General features: G+C 44.3%; 1 protein-coding gene across 2 annotated transcripts in view; it reads right to left on the bottom strand.

The window, feature by feature from the left end:
• Positions 1-413: 413 nt before the first annotated feature.
• LAMB4 (laminin subunit beta 4) overlaps positions 414-26,137 on the bottom strand; it is a 724,082-nt gene continuing 698,358 nt past the window's right edge. For both annotated transcript variants that reach the window (XM_069229818.1, XM_069229820.1), the window contains 2 exons: positions 11,150-11,303; positions 414-756 (listed from right to left, as the gene is read on the bottom strand). In XM_069229818.1, coding sequence (XP_069085919.1) covers positions 617-756; positions 11,150-11,303 — 294 coding nt within the window. In that variant the 3' untranslated portion in view covers positions 414-616. The remainder of the gene's footprint in view (positions 757-11,149; positions 11,304-26,137) is intronic.

Genomic DNA, 26,137 nt, shown 5'->3' with positions numbered 1-26,137 from the left:
TTTCTCTGTTATTGAGTGAATTTTAACTTAGCTTAACTTTATGCTTTATTGAAATATTACTGTTTTCTTTTATTTAGCTGTTGAAGATCCAATGTTTCTTTCTCATTGTAACTGGTCTTGTTCAGTTTTCATTGTTTCTTCCCCATTTAATACGTTGAAAATGTTAAACAGCTTTTACAATTCCTTTTAAAAATATATAATTATCATTGTGACAGATATCTTGTATTGTTAGTATGTGACCCATATGTATTTTGATTTTAATGAAGCTGATTTACCTTAAAAAAAAATCCACAAAAGCGTCTGACAGAAGGAGTGCTTCAAGTGTTTCTAGTAAAAGTGACGGAACAAGTTGTAATCTGTTACACACTGCGTGTTAACATATACACATGCAACTGATGGACAGACAACACATATAATCATTAAGAATTTATTTAAAAGCACATCTGTGCAGCTTTATATATACACTTTGAATAAACAAGAATGCCTAGTGTGTTTTAGCAACACACATATATATATACAAATTACATTCAAATCACAAATTATTTGATTGGAGCACTCAGTACATCGGATTTGTACACATAAGCTGTATTCCAAGTAATGTCTTCTTTCACCGTCGCTACACACCACATGTGGTTAGTTCACGTTCTCTTTTTGCAATAAAATCGCGATGCTCAATTGCTTTTCGCTCTAACCTCATTAGAGTGTCCTCCATGTCTTGCTTTGTGTCATTAAGATCGTCAATTTTCTTCTCCAGATCTGAAAGAAAAATAGGGTAAAAACTTGCACTGTGTTTTTGTAAAATGGCCTTATGTTGTTGCAAACATTCTCAGAGTAAAGCAAAGCTATCGTGACATCCTTTATGAAGCCTGACTCACAAGTGTAATTTCGAGTCCAATGCAGTGTGTGAACATTTTGCGCACAGGAATTTATAGTCTTCTATCTAGTGTGCTGCATGCATGGACCAGTCCATGGCACTTCTCTGCTCTCGTTTGAGAAGTTCCTCCAATTTGGTGCCTCATTTTTTGTTTTGGTTATTTCCAGAATATATCTTGGCCTGCTTTAGGCTCCTAGCACACAATACTGACCCCTACTTTTGTTTGGATAACGATATGTTATGTACAGTTACACAGGGTCAACAGAACAGTGTCACGTTCATTGCAAAGGCTGCTTCAAGGCATATTGCCAAAATGCCCCCAAACAGCCCAGGTTCTCAAAGGGTGGGCCTGGCAAGCCATTTGGCCTGTGAATCAACCTCCAACAGGCCTCAGATGTACACTTTTGTCCAACTTGTTTTATTTTATAAAGGAATAATAATGAGTAAAGGCCTCAAAAACGCAGGCCTCAGTGAACCTCGGGGCGGGCTAGATAAACAGAGAAATACAGTGAAGGACATAACCTTTAAACATCCAGTAGAATGCAGTAAGAACGAGCTCTGTGAGATAACATTTCCGAAGTTATCAAAACCTACCTCAATGATGAAATTTTCATAAGATTTATCTATCGTTAGTGTGCGAGGAAGTGGTTATTTCCTTTGTTCGGTTAATCATCACACAGTTGTCTTACACTTTCCACTACATACTTAATTTCAATTTTCCTATCCTTCATCGACTTCCATCTTCAAAGCAATTACTATTCAATGACAAAGGAGGAGGATGCGATTTATTTTCCATCTAGTTGTCTCGGTCCTCACCAGGAAAATCTAGCAGAGAGCGAAAGGAACAGCCAGTCTGTGGACGGCCTCAGCAAGAGGCATAGATGCCTGGGGTAGCCAGAAGCACTCGAGTCACAAATCAGAGCATCAGATTAACTAGTGGAACAGGTCACCAGCTCTATCTGTCGAAGACTGGGAAAGCAGGCTATCCCTGGAAACCAGGTTACAACCTCTGATTTTGACTGCTTGAAATAGCTGCCTAAGCCTGGGACCAGGCCAAATCCTATGAACTTGTCAGGCCAGGACAGCTGGCTACCACCGGGAACCTGAATTTGCTCTCACTGTAGGAGGTTGAGACAGCAGACTAATATTGTGGAGCAGGTCACAGCCTCTGGCTTCACCAAGATAAGACAGCAACCCGCAAACCAGGTAACAGGCTCTATTGTAATTAGCTTGAGACAGCTGGCTAAGCCTGTGAACCAGGACACAATCTGTGGTTGTATCAGCTTGGGAAGGCTGGCTAAGCAAAGTCACTGACTCTGGTTTTATAGGCTTGAAACATCTGGCTAAGTGTGCAGGCCAGACCAATTCCTCTGGCTCTGGCTCCATAAGATGGAGTCAGCAGGTTACGAAAGAAAACCAGGTCAAACCTTCTGGTTTCAGCATTTTGGTAAAGCAGGCTGAGGCTGTAAACCAGTCTGCAACCTCTATTCATGAGCTCGAGATAGCTAGGCATGGGAATCAGGCCACGGCCTCCGGTGGTTTTTGTCATCCTCAAAGAGCAATCTAACTTGGGTACTACCTGGCTCTGTGGAGACGGCACTATACGCTTTGGGACCAGATCACAGCCTCTGGCTTTGTAAGGTTTTACCTTATGTCAGTTTATAGTTCTGCTTATTCGTGTTTGACATTTCAAGTATATTTTTCAGCATAGAGGCTAAAATGAAGTGAACATCTCAAACTAGCAGGTGATGTTTTATCGATGACACAAGGTTAAGCAATATTAATAATTATTAAAACTCCCAAGTATATAGTTTAGTATTGCGTGCATCTGCGACTACTGGATTTAATCAGATAAATGAAAGGAGCTATTGCTGTGTGATATACTGTGTCTCTTGTTCTCGGGTTTTATATTGACGAAGACCTAACAAAGGAATAGAAGGTGAAATTAACTAATCTATTCTAAAGGGGTGAAGTGCTAATGCAGGTTCTGGTTATGCCCGCTTGTGATGTGTATGGTTTTTGTTACTGTTAATGAAGATTCATCCAAGTCCAGACTTTGCTCACCCTACCTTCCTGCCTGTCATTCTATATCTCCTCTCGCAGCTCCCTTCCTAATCCCTAATTCTCTTCACTTTGTTTGGCCACTCTGAGCATCTGTTGTTAACAAAACAAAAGACCAAAGGCGTCGATTCTGGATGTGGGTTGTTGGGAACACAACAGACAGATATTAAATTAGGCTGCAATTGCTACAGTAAAGAAGCCCCAGAGAAATGTCATTTCCTCTAAAAAAAACAAAAAAACATTGTTGGAAATAAATATTCACGAAGGCAGTAAAATGTTTTACGCTACTGTGCATTATAACGATTGATTTTGCAAATAAATAACAGGAGCAGTTTAAGTGGTTCACCGTTGTAAAACAGTGCAATCTGAAAAAATGCAACTGGGCATTGAGCACCCCAGTGCTGTGACAAATACTAGCCCACTTATAAGCCCCCCCTCCCCATTACTAAACTTCATAAGATCATCTATCCGTTTCCCAGGATGAAGAGTGGGATTTCAAACTTCTGCAGGGCATCAATCTCCTGGAAACAGACAAGGATCTGGCAGGGAGAGGCAAACAAGAGTGTCCGGATGAGTTTGGGAGCGCAGGAAGTCTGTGTCGGGAGATGCAGATGAGTTTGCCTCAAAGCACTCAGTCATCTAATGTCGAACACTGAGGCTGCTCCCTGGCCTGAGAAGCTGAAGACAGGGAGCTCAGTAGTAGGGAGCTCTACAAGAATATGTCCTTAATTTGAAAGTGGCATGGGAGCACTTGAGACAGAAAGTTGTTGAAGATTTAGTGATTTGAGTGGGCAGCTGGAAGAATAATGGGAGACAACCTCAGACGAGAAGAGTGAGTCAGTGCCTCTGGTGGACTTCGTGAATGTGATTGACATTTTACAAAACTATCCCTGGTCTAGAGTGACACATCTGGCCTAGTGCCTCAAGAGGGAGGTCACCTGAGAAATTGAGTAAGTTATTGCTATCAAAGGTTGGGATGGCCTGGAGGTTCTAAATAAAGTAGAGGGTGAGGCAGAGGAGGAGACTGTTTCAATACAATAAGTTTGCCTGTGTTGGAGTGTGTCCTTTAAATGCAATATTAATACGAAAGCTTGCAATGTATTGTGTGATGAAGCTGCATAGAAAATGTGTTAACATAGAAAATAATGCACACGTTTGAAAGGTGCCCTTGGGGAGTGGTTACCAATGTATACGAAGACTAATGAAAAGGCTTGTTAATTCTGAATTATTATTTCAATAATGTTTGAATTTGTATTAGTATATCATAGTTAGGGTTATGTGTTAAGAATTTGCTTCATTAAACAAAAGGGCTTTAACTTAGAAAGGGCTTGGGCCAGGCTGCCTGGCCTCATATTGAATTGCAATTTGTAACGTGTAGTGTGCTGTTTTTCCTGAAGGACACAAAGCTGTACTTTTCCAGGAGCTATATGTGTGTACCCGTAATAAATTCTTTCTCATGAGAACCGGCTTGCTCAAGGTGATGTTCTTGCTAGATGCAACAGTGTAATTCATAACAGGTGCAAGGTTAACTCTCCTAGGAGAAGACAATGAAGACACTGACTGGAGCGCAAAGTGTAACATTTTCTACCTGACATTCCAACCGTTGAAGACGTCAATAACGTGGACCAATCCGTGATATGGGAACTGTGAACTGTGGAAAATTCTAACCAAATTATTGGACAGAGATAATGATGCACCAAACTTATCCAATGAGGAATTAGGGAATAGTTAGACAGTTTTGATTTAACGGCGTGACCCAAGGAAAAACGGGGACTTCTACCATTTGCCATTCCTTTGCTACAAGACTTTTGCTAGAGGACTTTTGACAGTTGCCATATTTTAGTTTAGTTGTCCTGTCACCTTAAACCATCCTCGGTCCATCTTTGCTTGATATTATCTTCTCCTCTACCCGAGGGAAGTGATCATTCCCTAGCTATGCTATCTTATGCATCTTGAAAGAGACTTTACTTTGCCTTAATGCTAGACTTTGCCCCGTCCTATCTCTGCTGATGGTGAATCGACTGATGTCCTGAGGACGAAGACTGATGCTGCTTGCTGATCTTTTGGATTGGTAACTATCCGATGCAAATTGTGATTGTCTGTTTGCCTTTTCTTTCTAGGTCCCAACTGCTATTTTGATAGAGGCCTTAGTTTTGATGTTTTCTAAATTTGTGTTCACTAAATGTTTTGCATGAAGCCCAACATGCTAATGCTAATTTGAGGTTAGTTAAGGTGTTCACTAATACCTTGTGCAAATAGACAAATGATTGAGATCTTGCTTTGTTGATTCAAGTACTAATGAGACACTGCTAAGTTGATTCATAATAATGATGTGCATAAATATTGAATGAATATAGTCTATGCATTGATTAAGTTGCGCTCTGATTGCTAATCGGTAGCGTTTTCTGATGAGTTTATTGCTATTGAGATTAATAGACATGATATCAGAGTGCAACTAAATAGGGAAATAAATATCCTAACACTCAATTAAACTGGTGTGGTTATTCATGACTGAAAGGTCATGGTGTGTTCAAATTTTGATTCTTATTGAGTGTTCATTGATTAGTGATTGTCATTATTGATTATTTATTGATATTGTTGGTTGATGATGTAAGAAAATACTTCGTACTAGGAAGTCTCCAAACGCGTTCCAAAGGTTTGTCAACCTAGACGGGTCTCCTTGTAAGTTTACTTATTGAGGCTCTGACGCGCTAACACCTGTGAGTAACAGAGCATTTAAGAAGATTTTGGTACCCCTGGCACTAGCCTTCCTATCTCAAGGTCATCAAAGCAGTTTAACACTTAAACATGACTCTTCGGCTCCTGTTAATATTTTAGTATTTTTCACACCTTGTGGTTTCCTTAGCCCCTCAGAAGCAAATGCGAGACTGTTCAGTGGCTACCAGCGGACATGGTATCAGTCCTTTAATGTCATGATTACTAAGGGCGTGTGATGTTACTTCTGCTGCCCCTGGAATGGTGGTGAATTGATGCTCATGGTTGTGCCAGCCTGCACCTGTGCCCCTGATCCGTCCGACTGCAGCCTGGACAGCAGTTCGAGGCCCTCCTCCACCCGCATGCACCCGCCTGAGCCTCATCCCTGGTGCCTAGTGGTAGGCAGTTCCGGTTTACGGTGTAAGTAATCCTTTTGTGTTTTTCCATTTCTGTACTCTGTATATGCCGTGAATGTATTTTTTTTATTTTTTGTATTCTGTATATGTTGTTTTTGCATAGCCTCCAACTCCTCTTGTGATCCTCTGCACTGCGCTTTTCTGCCCCCCTGCCCACCCTGTTCTTAGCTCTTGCTTCGCTGTCTCTCTCCCGCCCGTTTTTCCTCTTTACCGGCTCCGGACGGTCTCCATTTCCTCTGCCGCTGCCTCCCCTGCAGCCCCGCCCCCGTGCACACCCAGTGGCCCTCCCTCCCTCGTCCCAACTGCTCCACCCTCCCACCCCAAGAGGCAAGCCCGCCTGCGGCCGTCCGCGCCTGGACCGCGCCCGGACCGCGCCCAGCATCAGTCCCCCTGGTCCCCCAGCCTAGACCCCCCCAGACAACACTACTCCACAAACACACTCCACTCCCTCAACCCAGGACCACACCCGCATGCACCAAAACCAACCCCACACACACACACAGGGACCCTTCACCTGCTACGCCTGCCGATTCTCCTGCTCCACCTCTCACACCTCTAACACCCACACACCCCACACCAACCCCAGCGCCCCCCCACACCAAACACCACAACCTTAGCGCAACAGACTCCCGAACAACCCCCGCACACCCCAACAGCCCCACCACAAAAAAAAACACAACCTGAACACACTCCACAACAACTTCTCCACAACCCACAGCAACACCACAAGCAACCACACCAACACCATCGCACAACACAACAACACCCCCCACAACCATCTCAACTGCCTACTCCTAAACACCCGATCCCTACACAAACATGCCATAGAACTCTGGGACCTCATCACATCACACTCACCTGATATCGTCTTCCTCATGGAAACCTGGACGAATCACTCATCTGAGTCCGACATAGCCACAGCCACCCCTGATGGGTACAAACTCCAACGCAAAGACTGCCTAAACAAACCAGGAGATGGCATCCCCATCCTGCACAAAGACATCATTAAGGTCACCACCAGCACACACGACACCCTCGACAGCGCAGAACACATGCACTTCCTAATCCACATAAACAACAATACCACCCTCAGAATTACACTCATATACAGACCCCCAGGGCCACGCCCCCCCCTTCTGCGACACCATCGCCGACACCATCAGCCCTCACGCACTCATCTCTACAGACTACATCCTACTCAGTGATTTCAACTTTCACTTGGAGAACCCTCAAGACCACAACTCCGCTTCCCTCCTAGACAACCTCACCAACCTCAGACTCAAACAACTGTTCACAGCACCCACACACTCAACAGGACACACACTGGATGCAATCTTCACTTCGAGCCAACACATAACCTACACCCACAACACCGAACTCCACTGGACCGACCACCACTGCGTCCACTTCTCCTTCGCCAAACACCCCACACATCACCACCAACACACCATGCCCTACTGCTTGTGGGACAAGATCCCCACAGAACACCTGAACTCCCAACTAGCACAGAACCCCCCGCCCACACCAACGACCCCAACGCTGCTGCCCACAACCTTGCAAAATGGATCACCACCTGCACAGACTCACTCGCCGCCCTCAGAAACAACATCACCACCCGCAACATCAAGAACGCCCCATGGTTCACCACTGAACTCCAAGACTCCAAGCGCAAATGCTGCAAAGCAGAGAAAGCCTGACGACAGGAACACTCAACCACTAACTTCTTCACCCTCAAAACCTCCATTCGCAATCACCACCAACTCATACGCACCACCAAAAGAGCATACTACAAGGAACGCATAGACAGTAACTCCCACAACAGCAAAGAACTCTTTACCATCATCAAAGAGCTCTCCAAATCCAAAGCCAGCAACATAGACCCCACGCACACACAACTCCTCTGCGACTCCCTCTCAAACCACTTCCACCGCAAAATCCTAGACATACACAATAGTTTCACACCACACACACCCACCACACCCCCCCCACCCGTCCAACACAGACCCCCCTCACACCCCTGACAACCTACTAACCACCTGGGCCTCAACCCCGACGAAGAAACTGAAATAACAATGAATTCCATCCACTCTGGATCCCCCTCCGAACCCCTGCCCCCATCGCATCTACAACAAAGCCAGCCCAAGCTTCGCGACATAATCAACACCTCATTCGACACCGCCACCTTCCCAGACCCCTGGAAGCATGCAGAAATCACTGCACTCCCAAAAAAGCCCAAAGCTGACCCGGACGACCTGCCAACTACCGCCCCATCTCTCTCCTCCCCTTCCCCGCCAAGGTCGCTGAAAAACGAGCAAACTCCTGCCTATCCCACTTCTTTGAGGTAAACAACATACTCAACCCCTCCCAGTCCGGGTTCCGCAAGAACCATAGCACGGATCCGCCCTCATCGCATGTACTGACGACATCAGAACCAGAGACGACAAGGGCGAGACCGTCGCACTCATCCTCTTGGACCTCTCAGTGACCTTTGACACTGTCCGCCACAATACACTCCACACACGCGTCCACAACACAGGGATTCGACACAAAGCCCTCGACTGGCTCACCTCCTTCCTCAACAACAGAACCCAAAAAGTCTGCCTCCCTCCTTTCGACTCCAATACCACCAAAATCATCTGAGGTGTCCCCCCAAGGATCCTACCTCAGCCCCACCCTCTTCAACATTTACATGACCCCGCTCGCCAACATCCTCCGACCACACAAAATCACCATCTTCTCCTACGCAGACGACACCCAACTCATCATCTCCCTCACCCGCAACCCTACTGCCGCCAAAACCAACCTCCACGCTGCACTCCTTGACACCGCCACTTGGATGACAGCTAACCACCTCAAGATCAACTCCAACAAAACTGAAATAATAATTTTTGGCCCCAATAAAACCATATGGGACGACTCCTGGTGGCCCACCGCCCTAGGCCCTGCACCTACCCCCCGCAAACCACGCTTGCAACCTTGGCATCATCCTTGACCCCTCCCTCTCCATGACCCAGCAAATCAACGCCGTCACCTCCTCCTGTTTTAACACACTCCGCACGCTGAAAAAAACCTTCAAATTGATTCCCATAGAGACCAGAAAGACCGTCACCCACGCACTCATCAGCAGCAGGCTAGACTACAGAAACACCCTCTACACCGGCATCACACTCAAACTCAAACGCAAACTCCAGAGAATCCAGAACACAGCCGCACGCCTCATCCTGGACCTCCCTCCCTATGAACACATCTCATCACACCTCAAATCCCTTCACTGGCTCCCTATCGACAAGAGGATCACCTTCAAAATCCTCATCCACACGCACAAGTCCCTCCACAACGCCGGCCCAACCTACCTCAACGAAAGAGTGAACTTCCACACTCCCAACCGCCACCTCTGATCTGCTGACCTCGCACTCGCCACAGTCCCCTGCATTCAACGCACCACCACAGGAGGCAGATCCTTCTCCTACCTCGCCCCCAAGGCCTGGAACTCCCTCCCCACCAACCTCGGCAAGACCCAAGAACTCCTGCTTTTCAGAAAGAAACTCAAAACATGGCTGTTCGAACAGTGACCCTCCTCCCCCTTCCCCCCTCAGCGCCTTGAGACCCTCACGGGTGAGTAGCGCGCTCTATAACTTTTTTTGATTTGATTTGATTTGAGCATAAGGGTGGGGGGCAGATGTAACATCCGATGTGAAAAAGAAGTGTCAAAGGTTAATAGCCTAAGGTTGTGGTCGATGTGGACCCTGATAATTTAGACACGGGCACAAAGTCTTGGAAACAATAGAACCATACTCTAAGGCCGGCAGAATTGGAAGGGGCCAAACTGAAAGGCTTCTTCTTTCCATTTCTAGTTGCCATGCTCTGGAAATTTTTTACTCAACACATGGATAATCTCTATTATTTCCATAAACAGCTGACATTAAGCCATTCGTCTTAGTTATGCCACTGACCAGAAGAGTAACCCCCATTAGCATGTGTCTTAGAAGCTGAGTTCAAAAGGTCACTGAACCTTTTAGCATGACACAATGTAAAGTTTAGTTCCTGTTTCATTTAAGGTTTGAATTTAGTTTATTATTGTTATTATTATTATTATTATTATTATTAATGATTATTATTCACATTATTACTACTACTTCTACTAATAACTAATAATAATATTATTATTAGTAGTATTAGTAATATTCATGATTATTGTTCACACTACTACTACTACTACTACTACTAATAATAATAATAATAATATCAACATGAATAATAATAACGATAAAGGTTTATCCGATTTTTCTGCCTTATAATCACTTACCACATATGTAAATATACATTCACCAAAATGTATCGTATTAAAAGTGCCACAGCTTAGTTGCTCACGTTGTTAATTCTCTAAGATGGATACATGAGCTGTCTCAGAGTGGCATTCTTACTGAGAGTCATAGTTTTTTCCTAATAGTCTCCATCAATTTAAGGCACTCAGGCCCAGATTTACAAATAATTGACATAAACCAGTGCAGCAACCAAAGTTGCTGTGCATTTTGGGTAGAAGGGAGAGAGCTCTGGCATACTTTTGGCAGCCATGTTCCAACACACACACACCCGTGCACCATTGTGAATGCGGGTCCTACATGAAGGTTAAACTTCAGTTACGCAAACTACAAATCAAGTACGCCCTCCTCTTCCATTGTGCAAGGGTGTGTGTGATTTCTAAAGCATAGGTTTTGTACTTGAAAGAAAAAAACTACCTTTAAGACTTTTCTGATTTTGTGTGCTGTACAATGCAGCGCAAATGCAAAGTTGGAAAAGCAAGAAGAAATTAAGCCAATTTTCCTCGTATGCCTGCCTCAAGGAGGTTTACGGTTTACGCCCATGTAAAGCACCCATGGAAAGCACCCTTGACGTAAAGTAGCTCAAGATAGCATATAGCACAACTTTGCAATACTTTGAGGTACTTTCCAATGCAAATATTGGTTTGCATTGGAAAGTGAATCCCTAAATTAACTCTTTGCCCAGGCATTGCATCACTTGTTTGAAGCAAACACGGTGCAAAGCATTAGTGAATCTGGACAAATATAATACAATCACTTACCTTCTATTCTTTGCAATTTTCCATCAACTTCTTTAGCCACATTCTCTGCTTCTTCTTTTATCCTGTTCACTCGCTGAAGAATTTCATCTGGAATTTCCCTTCTTTTCAGTTTTTCTATCAGAAGTTCATATTTTTCCTTCACAGGACCCATAGCCTAAAATACAACGTTTAACAGAGATGAGCACAATGGTTATGGGACTCTCTTATACGAAATAAATAAATAAATAAAAGTGTATCTCCCATTTCAAGATTTTACACTACTTCTAAAAGGAGTTACTGGTATTCAAGCTATGAACAATGGTTCATTTTCTCCGAATCATGGACCTTAATAACTGTCAAAAACAAATGTCACAAACCCCCTTCCCAAAGCTACTGACCAGAGGGGTGTATTAGGTACAAACAAACCTCAGAGGGACCAATCACTGGGTATGGATCCAAGGCCCGACTTTTTATCATTTACATTTTCAACATATCACAATCTGAACAGCTTGTCCTCCACACCAACAACCGGCTGAACAGGCTGTGTTTTAGAACAAAAGCCTATTGACATATTAGAGCTTTTCTATTGCCTACCCAGTCTATCCCACCCTTGTCTTATTGAAACCACCAGCTAGCTAATATCTTGCTTGATCACAAAAAACAGGCTTACAGCACTGCTCTGAAAAACTTAAGGGCCAATTGAGTTACTTTGAATTTGACAACTGTTCTCAATGCTCTGGAAAGAGATGTGGTGTGTGTCACTACATCAAACTATGGATTTGTTTTCCTCGTTCCAGTTTTAGAGCTAATTCATAATAAATTTATAATAAATGCATTACCTCTCCATGTTCTGTGGGGGCGTGTCCAAGATGATGACTGCATCGGATGCTCCTTAGAGAGATCCACACATGGCCCGGTCAATATCCTGTGTTCGCCGGCAGAAAGGTCCCATAAATAAACTGTGCGGACCTGCTAATCCCAATCTGATTATGTGGGTGCCCGGATGGCTGCAACGGTGCCACGTATAATGTTGTGAAGCCTTGATCGCCTGACATTACGAGGAACATGGGAGCTGCGACAATGGCGTCTCACTGCTGAAGCAATGTCTGGCGGTACCTGAGGAGGCCGCTTGGGAACCGTTACTGGCCCGCAGATAAAGTCTAGCCTGCACGAGTCAATGGGAATGCCCAGAGGTGTACCGTGAGTGGCTAGACGAGAGGTCGAGAGGTGACGCGCCTGCCTGCCGGGTACCCTGAATCGTGGTGTCGTATGAGATAGGTGCGGTGCCGCCGAATGTGAGGGAACTGCACCCTTGTGAAAAACAGTAAGTCCGTTGATGCAGGTGAACAATAGTGTGCCTGACACTGCTGGTGCAGATTGCTGCAAGTCATCATTGTGAGAACTGGTTATGGCCTAAAGAATACCTGAGGCTCTGGGGCCCTGCTTTGATGTTATGGAAAAGATCTATGGAACATCACTAGCATGTGTGTGATCCCTCTAGGCCCGCTGGTCGAGCTGAAAGTAGCCGCAGGCTTACCCATCGTGATTTGTTGACTAAGGTGGTAGGAAGTGACTGCCCTCCCTCGATAAACTCAAAGGAAGCGGGACAATTGAGATGCTGAAGTAACACATACGGAATAAAGGTTTACACCTTAGTATTTACTTGCTGGCCACTTTGCATTACGGTTTTTGCCTAAGCTATATTGTGCCGATATCTGAGTGTTTTACCGCCACGCAGGCCCTGGAATTAAACGACCTATTTGCAATAGTGCTAATCGATCGGCATAATTAGAGTGGAGTGTAAAGCGATCTTACCGTTGAACTATCAATACACGCACACACTCGCTAGCACAGATCTTTCCCTCGCAAGGTCATGGGGAAACCACAACCATCCAAGACAACAGGAGACACCATGCAAACAGGGGACACCCTCTCATCAGACCCACTGTCACAAGTTAATCAGTTTTGACATCTTAAATCCACGCTCAACAGCCACTCTGAGAAATTTGCGAAAATCTTACATGCGATACTGGACAACAAAACCTCACTGGAGGCTAAAATTGATTTGGTATCCCTGGAGGTGAACCTATTGCGAGCAGATCATCGCAAGCTAGTGGATAGGGTTAGCCAAGCCGAATCAGTCAGGCAAACTATATTGCCGACCCTCCAGTCCATGCAAATGCAAATAACGAACATGCAGAAAGAGATATCTGCTTTACATCACATAGCAGAAGATGCAGAAGGACGATCGTGATGCAACAACATTCGATTTATTGGCTTCTCTGAAGGCTCAGAACTTCCCTGTGCCGAACTGTTCTTAGAGGAGTGAATTCTGTCAACCGTGCTAAAGGATAAAACACCTCCTTTGATCTCCATAGAGTGGGCTGACCGCATACCGGGACGCCCTCCCAAAGCGGGAGCACCACCGTGACCTCTTATAGCCCGCCTACTGAAATTTTGCGACAGTGACCTCATCCTTCAATTCTTCCGTACCAAGGGCCCATGGCACTTCGACAACGCCACTATCTCTGCCTACCCAGACTATACCATAGAGGTGCAACGTAAATGCGGGTCCTACATGAAGGTTAAAATTCAGTTACGCGAACTACAAATCAAGTACGCCCTCCTCTTCCCAGCGAAAATTTAAGTTACGGACCATGAAAAAACACACGTCTTTCAGACAACGGCCTAGCAGCGACACTTGGAGAGGAGAAGGAACAGACACATGGGTGACACCTAAACCACGACGAAATTGCAGGAAACCACCAAGCTTCTAACCAGATCGTGACCAAGCTGCTGCGGAACAGGCCCGAACTGTCAAACCAGAGACACAATATCGAACTAAGTCATTCACCGCTCTTCATTCAGATCACACAAAAATATCGGGATCTGAGACTGGCGAATCAGAGATTTCCTTGATGGCAGCAACAAAGACCCTCACATCACTCCTGGATCAGTAGACAATATTATTTGAGGCTGTGCTGTCAATACTTTTTGCGCTGAGGTCCATCAGCTGCCTTTTTCAGAGTACCTCTCAACAACTGGCAGGGCTTTGCTGCTGTTATTGCGAATGATTATGTGCATTGGGCAGTATACCACAAGGTTTCAGCCAATGGGGAATTGTTACTAAAGCTGGGGTGTTCTTCAAGTTACATGTTTGGTTTGCTTTATTTTACACTGCATTGTTATGTACAGCATTGCTATTATGTGCGTGGGACAATAACATTGAGGATGAGCATGAGTGATGACAACTGTGGGAGCAACGGGACGTTAAGTGTCAGGACACAACTAGTAGCTAGGAGGGTATTTTCTCTCGCTCACTGTATTAGGTGTGCTGTCTAATATGTCTCCATTGACCCACACTCCACAATATAGATTCTTGACATGGAATGTACGTGGTATGGCATCCTTCACCAAGCGCCATAGGGTATACTCATATCTAAAGCGCCGCCAGGTGCATATTGCAATGCTTCAGGAGACACATTTTATGGCCTCGGAATTGAATCGGGCAAGATCTAGGTGACGAGGACAAACATATGGTACTATTACATCAGCTCATGCCGGGGAGTTCTCATATGGGTGGCTCCTGGAGTCCCCTTTGCCCTCACAACTCAAAACATAGATTCAGACGGTCGTTATGTCATTCTAGAGGGTAGGCTAGATGGCACTCCCATTAATTTAGTGACCATATATGCCTCTAATGTGAATCAAACACAATTCCTAACACCAGTGCTTTTTCAAGACCTGCTAACTCTGGCAATATGGGGTGGGGATTTTGATTGCATCTTGGATTTGCAGCTAGATCGTTCCTACCCCCCATTATCTACCGCAGCAAGCAACCGACTCACTCACCACTTCAAGAGTTGGAGTGCTAATGTGGGGCTTGGTGATATATGGCACATTGGTAACCCGCAAGACCATAAGTACTTGTTTTATTCCCCCGTTCATGACCTACACACTCGGATAGATATCCTTTTTAGCACCACTCACACTGGGCCCCTTCTAGATCGCTCGGATTACCTAGCAAGAACACACTCGGACCATAATCCACTGACGGCGGTACTGTCCTGGGGATTGCCGTGAACCTCCATACCTAATTGGCGCCTACAAGCGGAGGCTCTTTTCGGATCCTTCGTTCCGTGAGGCACTATCGCAGGTCATCTGACAATTCTTTGTAACGAATGCTCGTTCAGCCTCTTCTCGAGCGGTAGAGTGGGAAACTCCTAAGGTAGTGATACGAGGACACTGCATGGCTACTAATGTGGGGTTAGATGGCAATTGCTACAGGATCTCTCTGAGGTGGAACGAAACTTACATCAAGCGGAATTACACGCTACGGGGTGGGCTGTGTCGCCCTCACAGCTCCGTCAGTACCGTATTATCCGTCACTGCGATGCAGAATCTGCCTTGAGCCATCACGACTATCTCACATGGATGGCTCTACAGCATGCCCAAGAAGACAGCTCAGGCAAGTTGCATGCCTGGCTTCTCTGCGAGGTACATCGTAGTACACTGTCCATGTCAATTAGAACAGCTGATGGCACAATGGCTACATCGCAACTAGCAATCAATGATACCTTAAGTGATTACTATCGACAGGTCTATGAGAAAACGGCCACCTCAAACATGAGACATATGCAGGATTTTCTGAAGGGGGTATCCCTCACTAGTCTCACTACCACTCAACACAATGCTATGGAGGAGCCCATTCAGATCGAAGAGATCAAAGAAGCCATATCGCAAATTGCTCATAATAAAACGCCAGGTGCAGATGGCTTGCCCGTTGAATATTATGCTACTTGCTCTACTGCTATCACTCCACGTTTATTGGAGGTTTGTCGAGAGGCTTTTGAACAGGGCTCCTTACCACAATCCTTACACAAAGCCCTGATAGTGGTACTACCTAAACCAGGCGCGATCCACTTGATGTATGGTCATATCGTCCCCTGTCCTTGCTAAACTTGGATTGCAAGACATTAGGAAAGGTACTAGCTAACCGATTATTCCCTGTAATGCAAATATTAGTTCCTCATGACCAATCTGGCGTCATCCCGGGCCGCACCACTTTTCTCAATATATACGGTTCCTTTTACATTTCATCCATAATACACCAACCGTTCATCCACATCAAGTGGCAGACTCCTTAGACATAGAAAAAGCCTTTGATACTTTGGGATGGGATTTCCTATTCGCGTGTCTTGAAACCATGGGATTCGGCTCTGATCTTCTCAGATGGGTTAACAAGTTGTACAGGGAACCACTGGCTAGGGTGAAGACAAGTCAGGTGATATCTAATTGCTTTCGCATATAACAGGGACGCGTCAAGATTGTCCACTTTCGCCGCTCCTCTCTGCCGTGGCCATGGAACCCCTGGCCTGTTATTTACGGGAATGGGCTGAGATTTGGGGGATATGGGACTCACAGCAGTTCCACGTTGTGTCTCTCTATGCGGATGATGCTCCCATCTACCTTAGAGATGTGTGTACCGCACTACCCGAGCTCAAACAACTACTGGCAACCTTTGGGGAGATCTCGGGTCTCAAGGTTAACTGGTCTAAGTCCTGCATGTTCCCGCTAGCCCCATGGCCACCTGCAAATAGAATGACCACAGCGACTCCCATTTGCAGTAGCAATATGATACTTTCAAGTATTTGGGAGTTAATGTCTATCATGTGAGGCAGGACCTCCTTGATGGTAAGTTACACAAAGCGGTTGCGAATATACGCACTTTCCTTACCTTCTGGCGATCGCTACCACTATTGCTGATTGGCCGTTATGGCAATATCCAAGATGTTAATCCTACCCAGGTTACTGTATTTATTCTCAGCATTACCCATAGCGATACCGGGCACCTTCTTTAAGACACTAGATAGCTTGCTTCTAGATTTGATTTAGGGGGACGGATGCCGCAGAGTAGCCCTTTCTAAATTCCAAAGGCCATTGACGGAGGGCGGATTAGGAGCTCCAAATTTCAAGATATATTACGCAGCGGCACAGTTACAATGGCCGATAACCTCATTAGTCTCACCACTGCACCCGGAAACACGTGCTTTACAAACCCGTCTGGAGACTGTTGCAATATACACTTGGCTAATGAACAACAATCTCCCTCACACCACTATGACCCAATTATTGAAGGGGGCACATACATGCTGGCACCGTTTCCTACATTCAAAGGGCCTCACATTCCTTATTCACTGGAGATTTCTGTTTTGGGGATGCCCGGATAATAAAGAAAACACAAGCTCATGATCGCCCCCACTGGATGGAAAAGGGGGTTACCCGTTTGGGACATTTATCTTCGGATGGTTCACTTAGGTCCTTTCAAGACATTGTCACAGGACACAACATTGCACCTGGACAATTTCTTATTTATTATCTTATATTGCCTCTGGGGCGCAGTACATACAGAACCCCCCACATCTCACGCATTACACCCCATTTTATTGGCCAGGAGCACTAAACGCGCTATTACCACCCTGTATGCTGCACTACATGTACCCGAAGTCAACCTTCTACAGACTGCGCACAAAAAGTGGAACACAGTGTTTCCACAACCGCTGACCGTAGCAGAATGGGGCAAGGCGTTGCAGTCAGTAAAGGAAATATCCTGAAATGGCAGGTTCGCATACACCACGCATATCTGGATGCCGAGCGCATCCATCACATGTATCCTACACATAGCCTGGCTTGCCCACGCTGTACTTTGCCTTTAGCGGGTTTCTACCATAAGATTACCGCAATGATAGCGGAACTGACCAACCACCCCCTACCCGTAACACTGACCTCTTGCTTACTAGGCATTCGCCCAAAAAAAAGAGGAGAGAAATACCTTCATAGGTTCATTGATTTAGCATTTGTATTATTTAAACACAGGATTGCTATGTCATGGATATCCTCAACTCCCCCGCTCATAACACAATGGTTAAAAGATTTGCTAACTTGGGCCAAAGCAGAAGCCCACTATCTCCTCGGTCTTAAAGCTTGTGGTTCCACCCTCACGGGGTTGGAATGCTGGGATCCCCTGGTACTGAATGTGGAGGCCAAAAATGATTAAAACCCGCCCTGAGATGTGAGTTTTACAATGTTATCTGAATTACTTTGCTCCATATGTACACCCATCAAGATGCCTACGGTAGATGTCTACAGTACAAATCCCTTTTTTTCAGAAACTCAACAATGCACTGTACACAACACTCACTTACCATATATAAGCACACAGAAGCACGGTTATGTTTTTTCCAGTTTAAAGCTTTGTTGATACATATAAAAAATATTTGTAAATCTCTTTGCAAAGATGTTTTCTGAAGAACTTCTGACAAAGCAATCTCCTACTATACAGGGAGTGCAGAATTATTAGGCAAGTTGTATTTTTGAGGATTAATTTTATTATTGAACAACAACCATGTTCTCAATGAACCCAAAAAACTCATTAATATCAAAGCTGAATATTTTTGGAAGTAGTTTTTAGTTTGTTTTTAGTTTTAGCTATGTTAGGGGGATATCTGTGTGTGCAGGTGACTATTTCTGTGCATAATTATTAGGCAACTTAACAAAAAAAAAATATATATCCATTTCAATTATTTATTATTACCAGTGAAACCAATATAACATCTCAACATTCACAAATATACATTTCTGACATTCAAAAACAAAACAAAAACAAATCAGTGACCAATATAGCCACCTTTCTTTGCAAGGACACTCAAAAGCCTGCCATCCATGGATTCTGTCAGTGTTTTGATCTGTTCACCATCAACATTGCATGCAGCAGCAACCACAGCCTCCCAGACACTGTTCAGAGAGGTGTACTGTTTTCCCTCCTTGTAAATCTCACATTTGATGATGGACCACAGGTTCTCAATGGGGTTCAGATCAGGTGAACAAGGAGGCCATGTCATTAGATTTCCTTCTTTTATACCCTTTCTTGCCAGCCACGCTGTGGAGTACTTGGACGCGTGTGATGGATCATTGTCCTGCATGAAAATCATGTTTTTCTTGAAGGATGCAGACTTCTTCCTGTACCACTGCTTGAAGAAGGTGTCTTCCAGGAACTGGCAGTAGGACTGGGAGTTGAGCTTGACTCCATCCTCAACCCGAAAAGGCCCCACAAGCTCATCTTTGATGATACCAGCCCAAACCAGTACTCCACCTCCACCTTGCTGGCATCTGAGTCGGACTGGAGCTCTCTGCCCTTTACCAATCCAGCCATGGGCCCATCCATCTGGCCCATCAAGACTCACTCTCATTTCATCAGTCCATAAAACCTTAGAAAAATCAGTCTTGAGATATTTCTTGGCCCAGTCTTGACGTTTCAGCTTGTGTGTCTTGTTCAGTGGTGGTCGTCTTTCAGCCTTTCTTACCTTGGCCATGTCTCTGAGTATTGCACACCTTGTGCTTTTGGGCACTCCAGTGATGTTGCAGCTCTGAAATATGGCCAAACTGGTGGCAAGTGGCATCGTGGCAGCTGCACGCTTGACTTTTCTCAGTTCATGGGCAGTTATTTTGCGCCTTGGTTTTTCCACACACTTCTTGCGACCCTGTTGACTATTTTGAATGAAACGCTTGATTGTTCGATGATCACGCTTCAGAAGCTTTGCAATTTTAAGAGTGCTGCATCCCTCTGCAAGATATCTCACTATTTTTGACTTTTCTGAGCCTGTCAAGTCCTTCTTTTGACCCATTTTGCCAAAGGAAAGGAAGTTGCCTAATAATTATGCACACCTGATATAGGGTGTTGATGTCATTAGACCACACCCCTTCTCATTACAGAGATGCACATCACCTAATATGCTTAATTGGTAGTAGGCTTTCGAGCCTATACAGCTTGGAGTAAGACAACATGCATAAAGAGGATGATGTGGTCAAAATACTAATTTGCCTAATAATTCTGCACTCCCTGTATGTTCTTTGACATTATCTGCAAAAATGTCAGTTTGATCAACGGAATATCATATTGTATTGTCTTCCATAAATATTGAAAATTAATAAATAAACGTGAAAAAAAAATCTATCCATATTTTGTGTGGCTGCTTTCCGTTCATAGGTAGGAGTCATACAATTCTTCGAGATTCTTCCAAAATACCTGAGTAGATATGTCAGTAGAAGGGTGTCCACCACGAGTTCTACATTTTAGCACTTTAATTCCTCTATAGTATTTTTAGGTCTGGCGTTAGTCAAGACCTTTTGAGTATTACATATTATATGCTTACTTAAATGGGGTTGCAGCCAACTCCTTTCATCTATTGGTCTGTTAATGTAGACATTTGTCTTTCACCTATTACAGCATTCAGCAAGTGGCAGAGGATCAGCCAGCTTCAGCCATTGGCTAACTTCACTGTGTTTGACGGCATTCTGTTATTTTCAATGCTTAATTTGAGAATGTTATGGATCAATGATGATTCAGAACTAAAAGACGTATTGGCTATTGTGAGAAAGGAGGAATTATCAGGCAGGTCTGTTATAGAGGTGTTGGAAGAATATAAGGAACCCTTAATCTGAGTTTACGGTTGTGGTACAAATAAAAGGCAAAGAAGAAAGCAGGACAGTTAAGGACATTACAGTGAGTAACACTAAAAGAGAAAATATCAACTGTGAATTAAGGTGTAACCGATGTGATAGCAAAACACATTTGGCATTTAGTAAAGGTTACTATTTTAACAAGGAGGACTGGGAGATTGGCCTGGTCCAGTGTACTTTCTCCCTCCACGTAATCCTGTAATAAATATGTACACTGTTCCACAAAGAAGAAGGAAGAAAAAGGAGTGGGCGAAGAAGTAAGACTGAAAAGCTGATATTGTGATAGTTGTAGGAGTGCCCTCAAGCATCACTGTATGATGCAAAGCATCATCATTGGGCTGACTCCTCGCCAGACTGGCACTGCAATATCTGGCGGGCCACCACACAAAGGTTGTGGCTCTTCAACCAGGAAGTGATTCTACAGAACAGCTCAACTCCGCAAAAAATATTGACAGAGGGAAAAAGGAGAGAGAAAAAATATAAAATTGGCTATGAACACCTGAAAACTCAATTTAATATATGTAATACGGGTCAGGCCAAGGTTAAAAACTGGTAGGAGTAATCAGGAAATAATGTTTCCTATACTCCTAAGAGAAGGGAAGGAGGGAAGGGTCTCCACTCCTACCTCTAGGTCGACATGTTTCGCGCCTAATCGGTCAAGGAAAGATCCACCGGCGCTTCATCAGGACCGTTTGGTTTTAACTTCTCCTTCATATAACAAAATAAACCAAAAGATAGGTAAAGACCATAAATGCTAGGAGGTCACTTACAGTCTATGGACCATTCGTCACTGTCAGTCTAATAGAAAGTCGCCCTGTATAGAGGATAAAACACATGTGTAAAACAACGTGCAATCAGTAGACATTCATTGGTGTCCAGATCATAAAAACGTGATAGATATCAAGCCCCACAGAAGAGAAACGTGGAAAACACATAAACCAATAACATTGAAGGCTTACCATCCCATGTGAGGAAAGGGCATCATAGGGACGCGTAAACCTTGTAAACACCGTGAGTTCACTGGATTAAAAAAAGTTTTTATATGAAATGAAGTCAAGTGTGGTTGGAACATCTATAGCTGGAAAGAATAATATCAGCACAGAGTTTAACCGATTCAAATTAATCAATGAGAGAAAATACCATGTGTTCATATCTCTTTTCACTGATAAGTAATACAGAGTCTCATGATTTTCTATAAATCCCAGCTGTTAGGCCTGTCTTGATAATAAAAATGGCTTCTCAATCTACTACCGGTGTTGGCATAACAACCCCGTTCCAGGACATCTGGGTCTACACCCCATTATTCAAATGGCAACGAGGGTGCCAATAGTAACTCAATCGTGATGGGTAGAGGACGGTGAGCGTCCTGGTAACGAATACACACTATAAAGAGCCGGCGCTTTCGAAAGAACCTCTTCGAGCGCTGACCGCTCGTATCACTTGCAAACTTCGTCTTGAAGCCGGTCGCGCACGCGCATGCAGCGTGTCGGTAGTGCACTTACGTGACCCTGATGTCCGGATGCCATTTGCCTACCCCAGTCCGCGTCCCTGTATGACAGGTTACGCGTGTACTTGATCCGTTTAAATCCTATTCGGTTAATTGGGGCAATTTGGCCCTCAGTACGTCGCGTCCTCTTCGGTGTCGACACAATCGACAAAGGACTACCAAGAGGGCTAGTAATGGCGGCGGCCATCTTGGAACGGGAAAAGTGCATCATGCAAATAATGGGGACATGTGCACAACAATAAATAAATCATCGAAAAACATTTTTTAGTCGACGGGGAAGAAAAGAAAGGGCCCCTAGCTATATGAAATGTCATCTAAAGGATGAGATAATGATCCCAGTATCCCTCGAGGCTGATGGATTGTGTAGCTATATTGTCTGTGGTGTAAGACTTCTTAGTTATCTCTGTGATACAGTCAAACTAATTTAATGAGAAAGGGTCCACCAAGGAATGTCATCATTAAGACCTTCCTTAGCTGTTTTGAGTCGGAATATCCACCGCTGCTCATTCCTGAACAGATATTTGGGGTCATTCTCATTATATCTGGGTACTTGTAAGACAGTCCACCACAAATCATTGGGGCCATGTTTTGCTTCTAAAAAATGTGAACTCAGTTTAGTCGTGATCCGAGCGCATCTGATGTTACTGCGGTGTTCATTTATTCTTAACTTAACTGGTCTTGTTGTCATTCCTACATACTGTAAGTCACACGGACATGTAATCAAATATATACAGTGCCGTGTGTTGCAATTGGTGTGTTTCATCAAACGCCAGTCTCCAAAATGTTTCAACTGGAGACTAACTATCCGTTTGGTCAATGCACACACGTTGCAAGATCCGCATGGATAGTGTCCAGAGACTGGCGGAAGGTTCCATAGAGTGGACTGTTCTGAAGAAACCTCTTGTCTTAGCGGTCGTGTGTGAATAATTAAGTCTCTAATATTCGAGGATCTTTTAAATGCAAAGAGGGGTTTCGCTATCTGTGTACCCCCACTCAATAAAATTTGCCATCTTTTATTAATGAGTCTTTTCAAAGTGTTGGAGATGGGAGTGTATGTGGATACACAGGTAAGTCGTGTTTGTTCTTCTCGTCTGGATGGTTCTAAAAGGGCATCCCTATGGTTGTTTCTGGCTCTTTTATAGGATGAATTAATGATCTTGGTGGGATAGCATCTTTGTAGGAGTTTGTCTTACAACTGCCCAGCCTGTATTTCAAATGTCTGGACAGAGGAACAATTCCTGCGTAGTCTCAAAAATTGGCCAAACGGAAGGTTATCGCGTAGAGCCTTCGGATGAGGGCTGTCATATCTGAGTAAACTGTTCCTGTCAGTGATCTTATGGAAGGTATCTGTCACCAGTTTGCCATTTACATTGTGAATCAGCAGATCCAAAAAGGGTACTTGTGTAGTAGAAACGTGTGCTGTGAATTTCAGAAAGGGATCAAGCGTGTTGATCCAACTCGTAAATAACTCGATGTTGAGAGCAGTCCCTTGCCATATGATGAGAATGTCATCTATGTAGCGTCGCCATAATTTGATGTTATTAAAGAAAGGGTTAGTAACTGGTAGAATAAAATTCTATTCAAACTGATACATATATAGACAGGCCAGGCTGGGGGCAAACGTACTGCCCATCGAGGTCCCTCTTATTTGATGGTATATGGTATCTTCAAATTGAAAATAATTTTGTGTCATTGCTAGGGATGCACACTGCATAACGAAGTCTACCGGAGTTGAAGAGGCCCAAGGCTGTAGGCGAAGGGCGGACTCAATGACTTCTAGGGTGGCTATCTGTGGAATATTGGTATATAGAGATTCTACATCCAATGTAATCAGTACCTCGACCTGAATGGTAGAGTTGATTGTTTCTATGAGGTTCAGAACATCCTTGGTGTCTTTAAGATAGGTACAGGAGCTCTTGACTAATGGTTGAAGAAAAGAGTCACAAAAGGTCGATAAAGGTTCCAGGATCGAACCAATGCCAGAGACTATTGGGCGGCCCGGGGGTGGACGTGAACCTTTATGGATTTTGGGGAGGCAGTAAAAGTAAGGTACACGAGGATGTGTGTTCTTGAGAAACTCAGCCTCTCTCGAAGTAAACCAAGAATTGCCTATAGCCTCGTTGAGCATGCTCCTTATCTGTAATTGTAAGGAGTGGGTAGGGTCGTGGTTCAATGGTGTGTAGTAAGTCCTATCGCTTAGAAGGTGAAGGCATTCCTGTCTGTAGTCTACAGTGTCCATAATCACTATAGCACCACCTTTGTCTGCTGGTTTTATGACTATGGTAGAGTCTCGTGATAGAGTCTTGAGTGCTTCTCGCTCAATGGCGGGAAGGTTGACAAAGGGGCGTTTGGGAGTGATCTGTTCAAGATCCTGTAGGACTGCTTTTTCAAAAGCTAATACTTCACACGGAAGAGAATTTGTTGGAGGCATGAAGGTAGACGGCTTCTTCAGGCCTGTATCGTGAATAACAGGGGGTTCTGGTCGATCTTTAAAGAAAAAGTGTAGACGGACCTTTCTAAAAAACTGGGACAACTCACAATGGAGGCGGAAGGGATCTACAGAGGGGGTAGGAACAAAGCCTAATCCTCTATTCAGGACTTTCAATTCGTTCATAGACAAATGTCTGTGGGACAGATTGACCACTAAGTCCTCTGAGGAGCTATCTTGTTCTGGCTCCTGGTTATCATTTGAGGTTCCTCTCGACCCCAATGTACTCTTCTGCCTCTTCCTCTCCTTCTGCCTCTCCCTCTGCCCGGGCCGCGGCCTAAAAAAGGCCCGAAAGGTGGAATAGGGCGTGGCTGGAAGAAGGGGTAAGGGGGTTGCCAGAAGAGAGGTTGATTATTAGTGTAATGGGGAAAGTTATAGTAGGGTTGTGGTGTACTTTCGTCGGTACTCCAGCCATCAGAGGAGGAGCTACTACTATAGATCTGAGTTTTCCTATTAACTGTAGAGGACTCGTCTGAAGATCGTGATTGGGTGTCAATCTCAAAGTCCTCCTTGATGTATGGAAACACTTTCTCTCGTGCAAATCTGTTAATGTCTTTTTGTAACTTGGAAATCTTTTGTTGTGTCAGGAACTCTTTGGATTCATTGAGTTCCGTGTTAATCTCTAGGAGACGACTCTTAAATGCAGCTATCGTCACTGTTGCTTTGATGGACGCCTCTACACAGTTAATCTGAATAACTATGGACTCGGCTAACCGTTTGGAAGTGTTGATGATCAACACTAGCCAGTCACGAGTGCATTTCCATGCAATCTGCGCCCAGTCCTTCCTAAAGGCTAAGTCTTGTAGGAAGATCCTGGGCACATTGGATACCAGTAGGCCGTTAGGAGCGATATTGGCTCTCAAATATTCGGTCATGATTGTTCCATGCATGACTGTCTTGATCAATTCTCTTTTCAGAGAGGAAAGTTTGTCCCACTCTTCTTTGAGGCTCCCGGAAGGAGCTGATCCATCACTGGAAAGAATAGAAGGTGTCTGTAAAATAGCTGAGACGACGTCATCGTCAAAGCTCAAGCCTTGGAAATTATCCATGGTCAGGAATAGAACAAAAAGTCCTGCAGCACACAGCTGCTCAATATACTATTTTAACAAGGAGGACTGGGAGATTGGCCTAACAGCTGGGATTTATAGAAAATCATGAGACTCTGTATTACTTATCAGTGAAAAGAGATATGAACACATGGTATTTTCTCTCATTGATTAATTTGAATCGGTTAAACTCTGTGCTGATATTATTCTTTCCAGCTATAGATGTTCCAACCACACTTGACTTCATTTCATATAAAAACTTTTTTTAATCCAGTGAACTCACGGTGTTTACAAGGTTTACGCGTCCCTATGATGCCCTTTCCTCACATGGGATGGTAAGCCTTCAATGTTATTGGTTTATGTGTTTTCCACGTTTCTCTTCTGTGGGGCTTGATATCTATCACGTTTTTATGATCTGGACACCAATGAATGTCTACTGATTGCACGTT

The sequence above is a fragment of the Pleurodeles waltl genome, chromosome 4_1, assembly GCF_031143425.1.
Source record: "Pleurodeles waltl isolate 20211129_DDA chromosome 4_1, aPleWal1.hap1.20221129, whole genome shotgun sequence".
Classification (NCBI taxonomy): domain Eukaryota; kingdom Metazoa; phylum Chordata; class Amphibia; order Caudata; family Salamandridae; genus Pleurodeles; species Pleurodeles waltl.
Note: the sequence above shows the minus strand (reverse complement) of the source record. Positions and strands in the feature narration are given on the sequence as shown.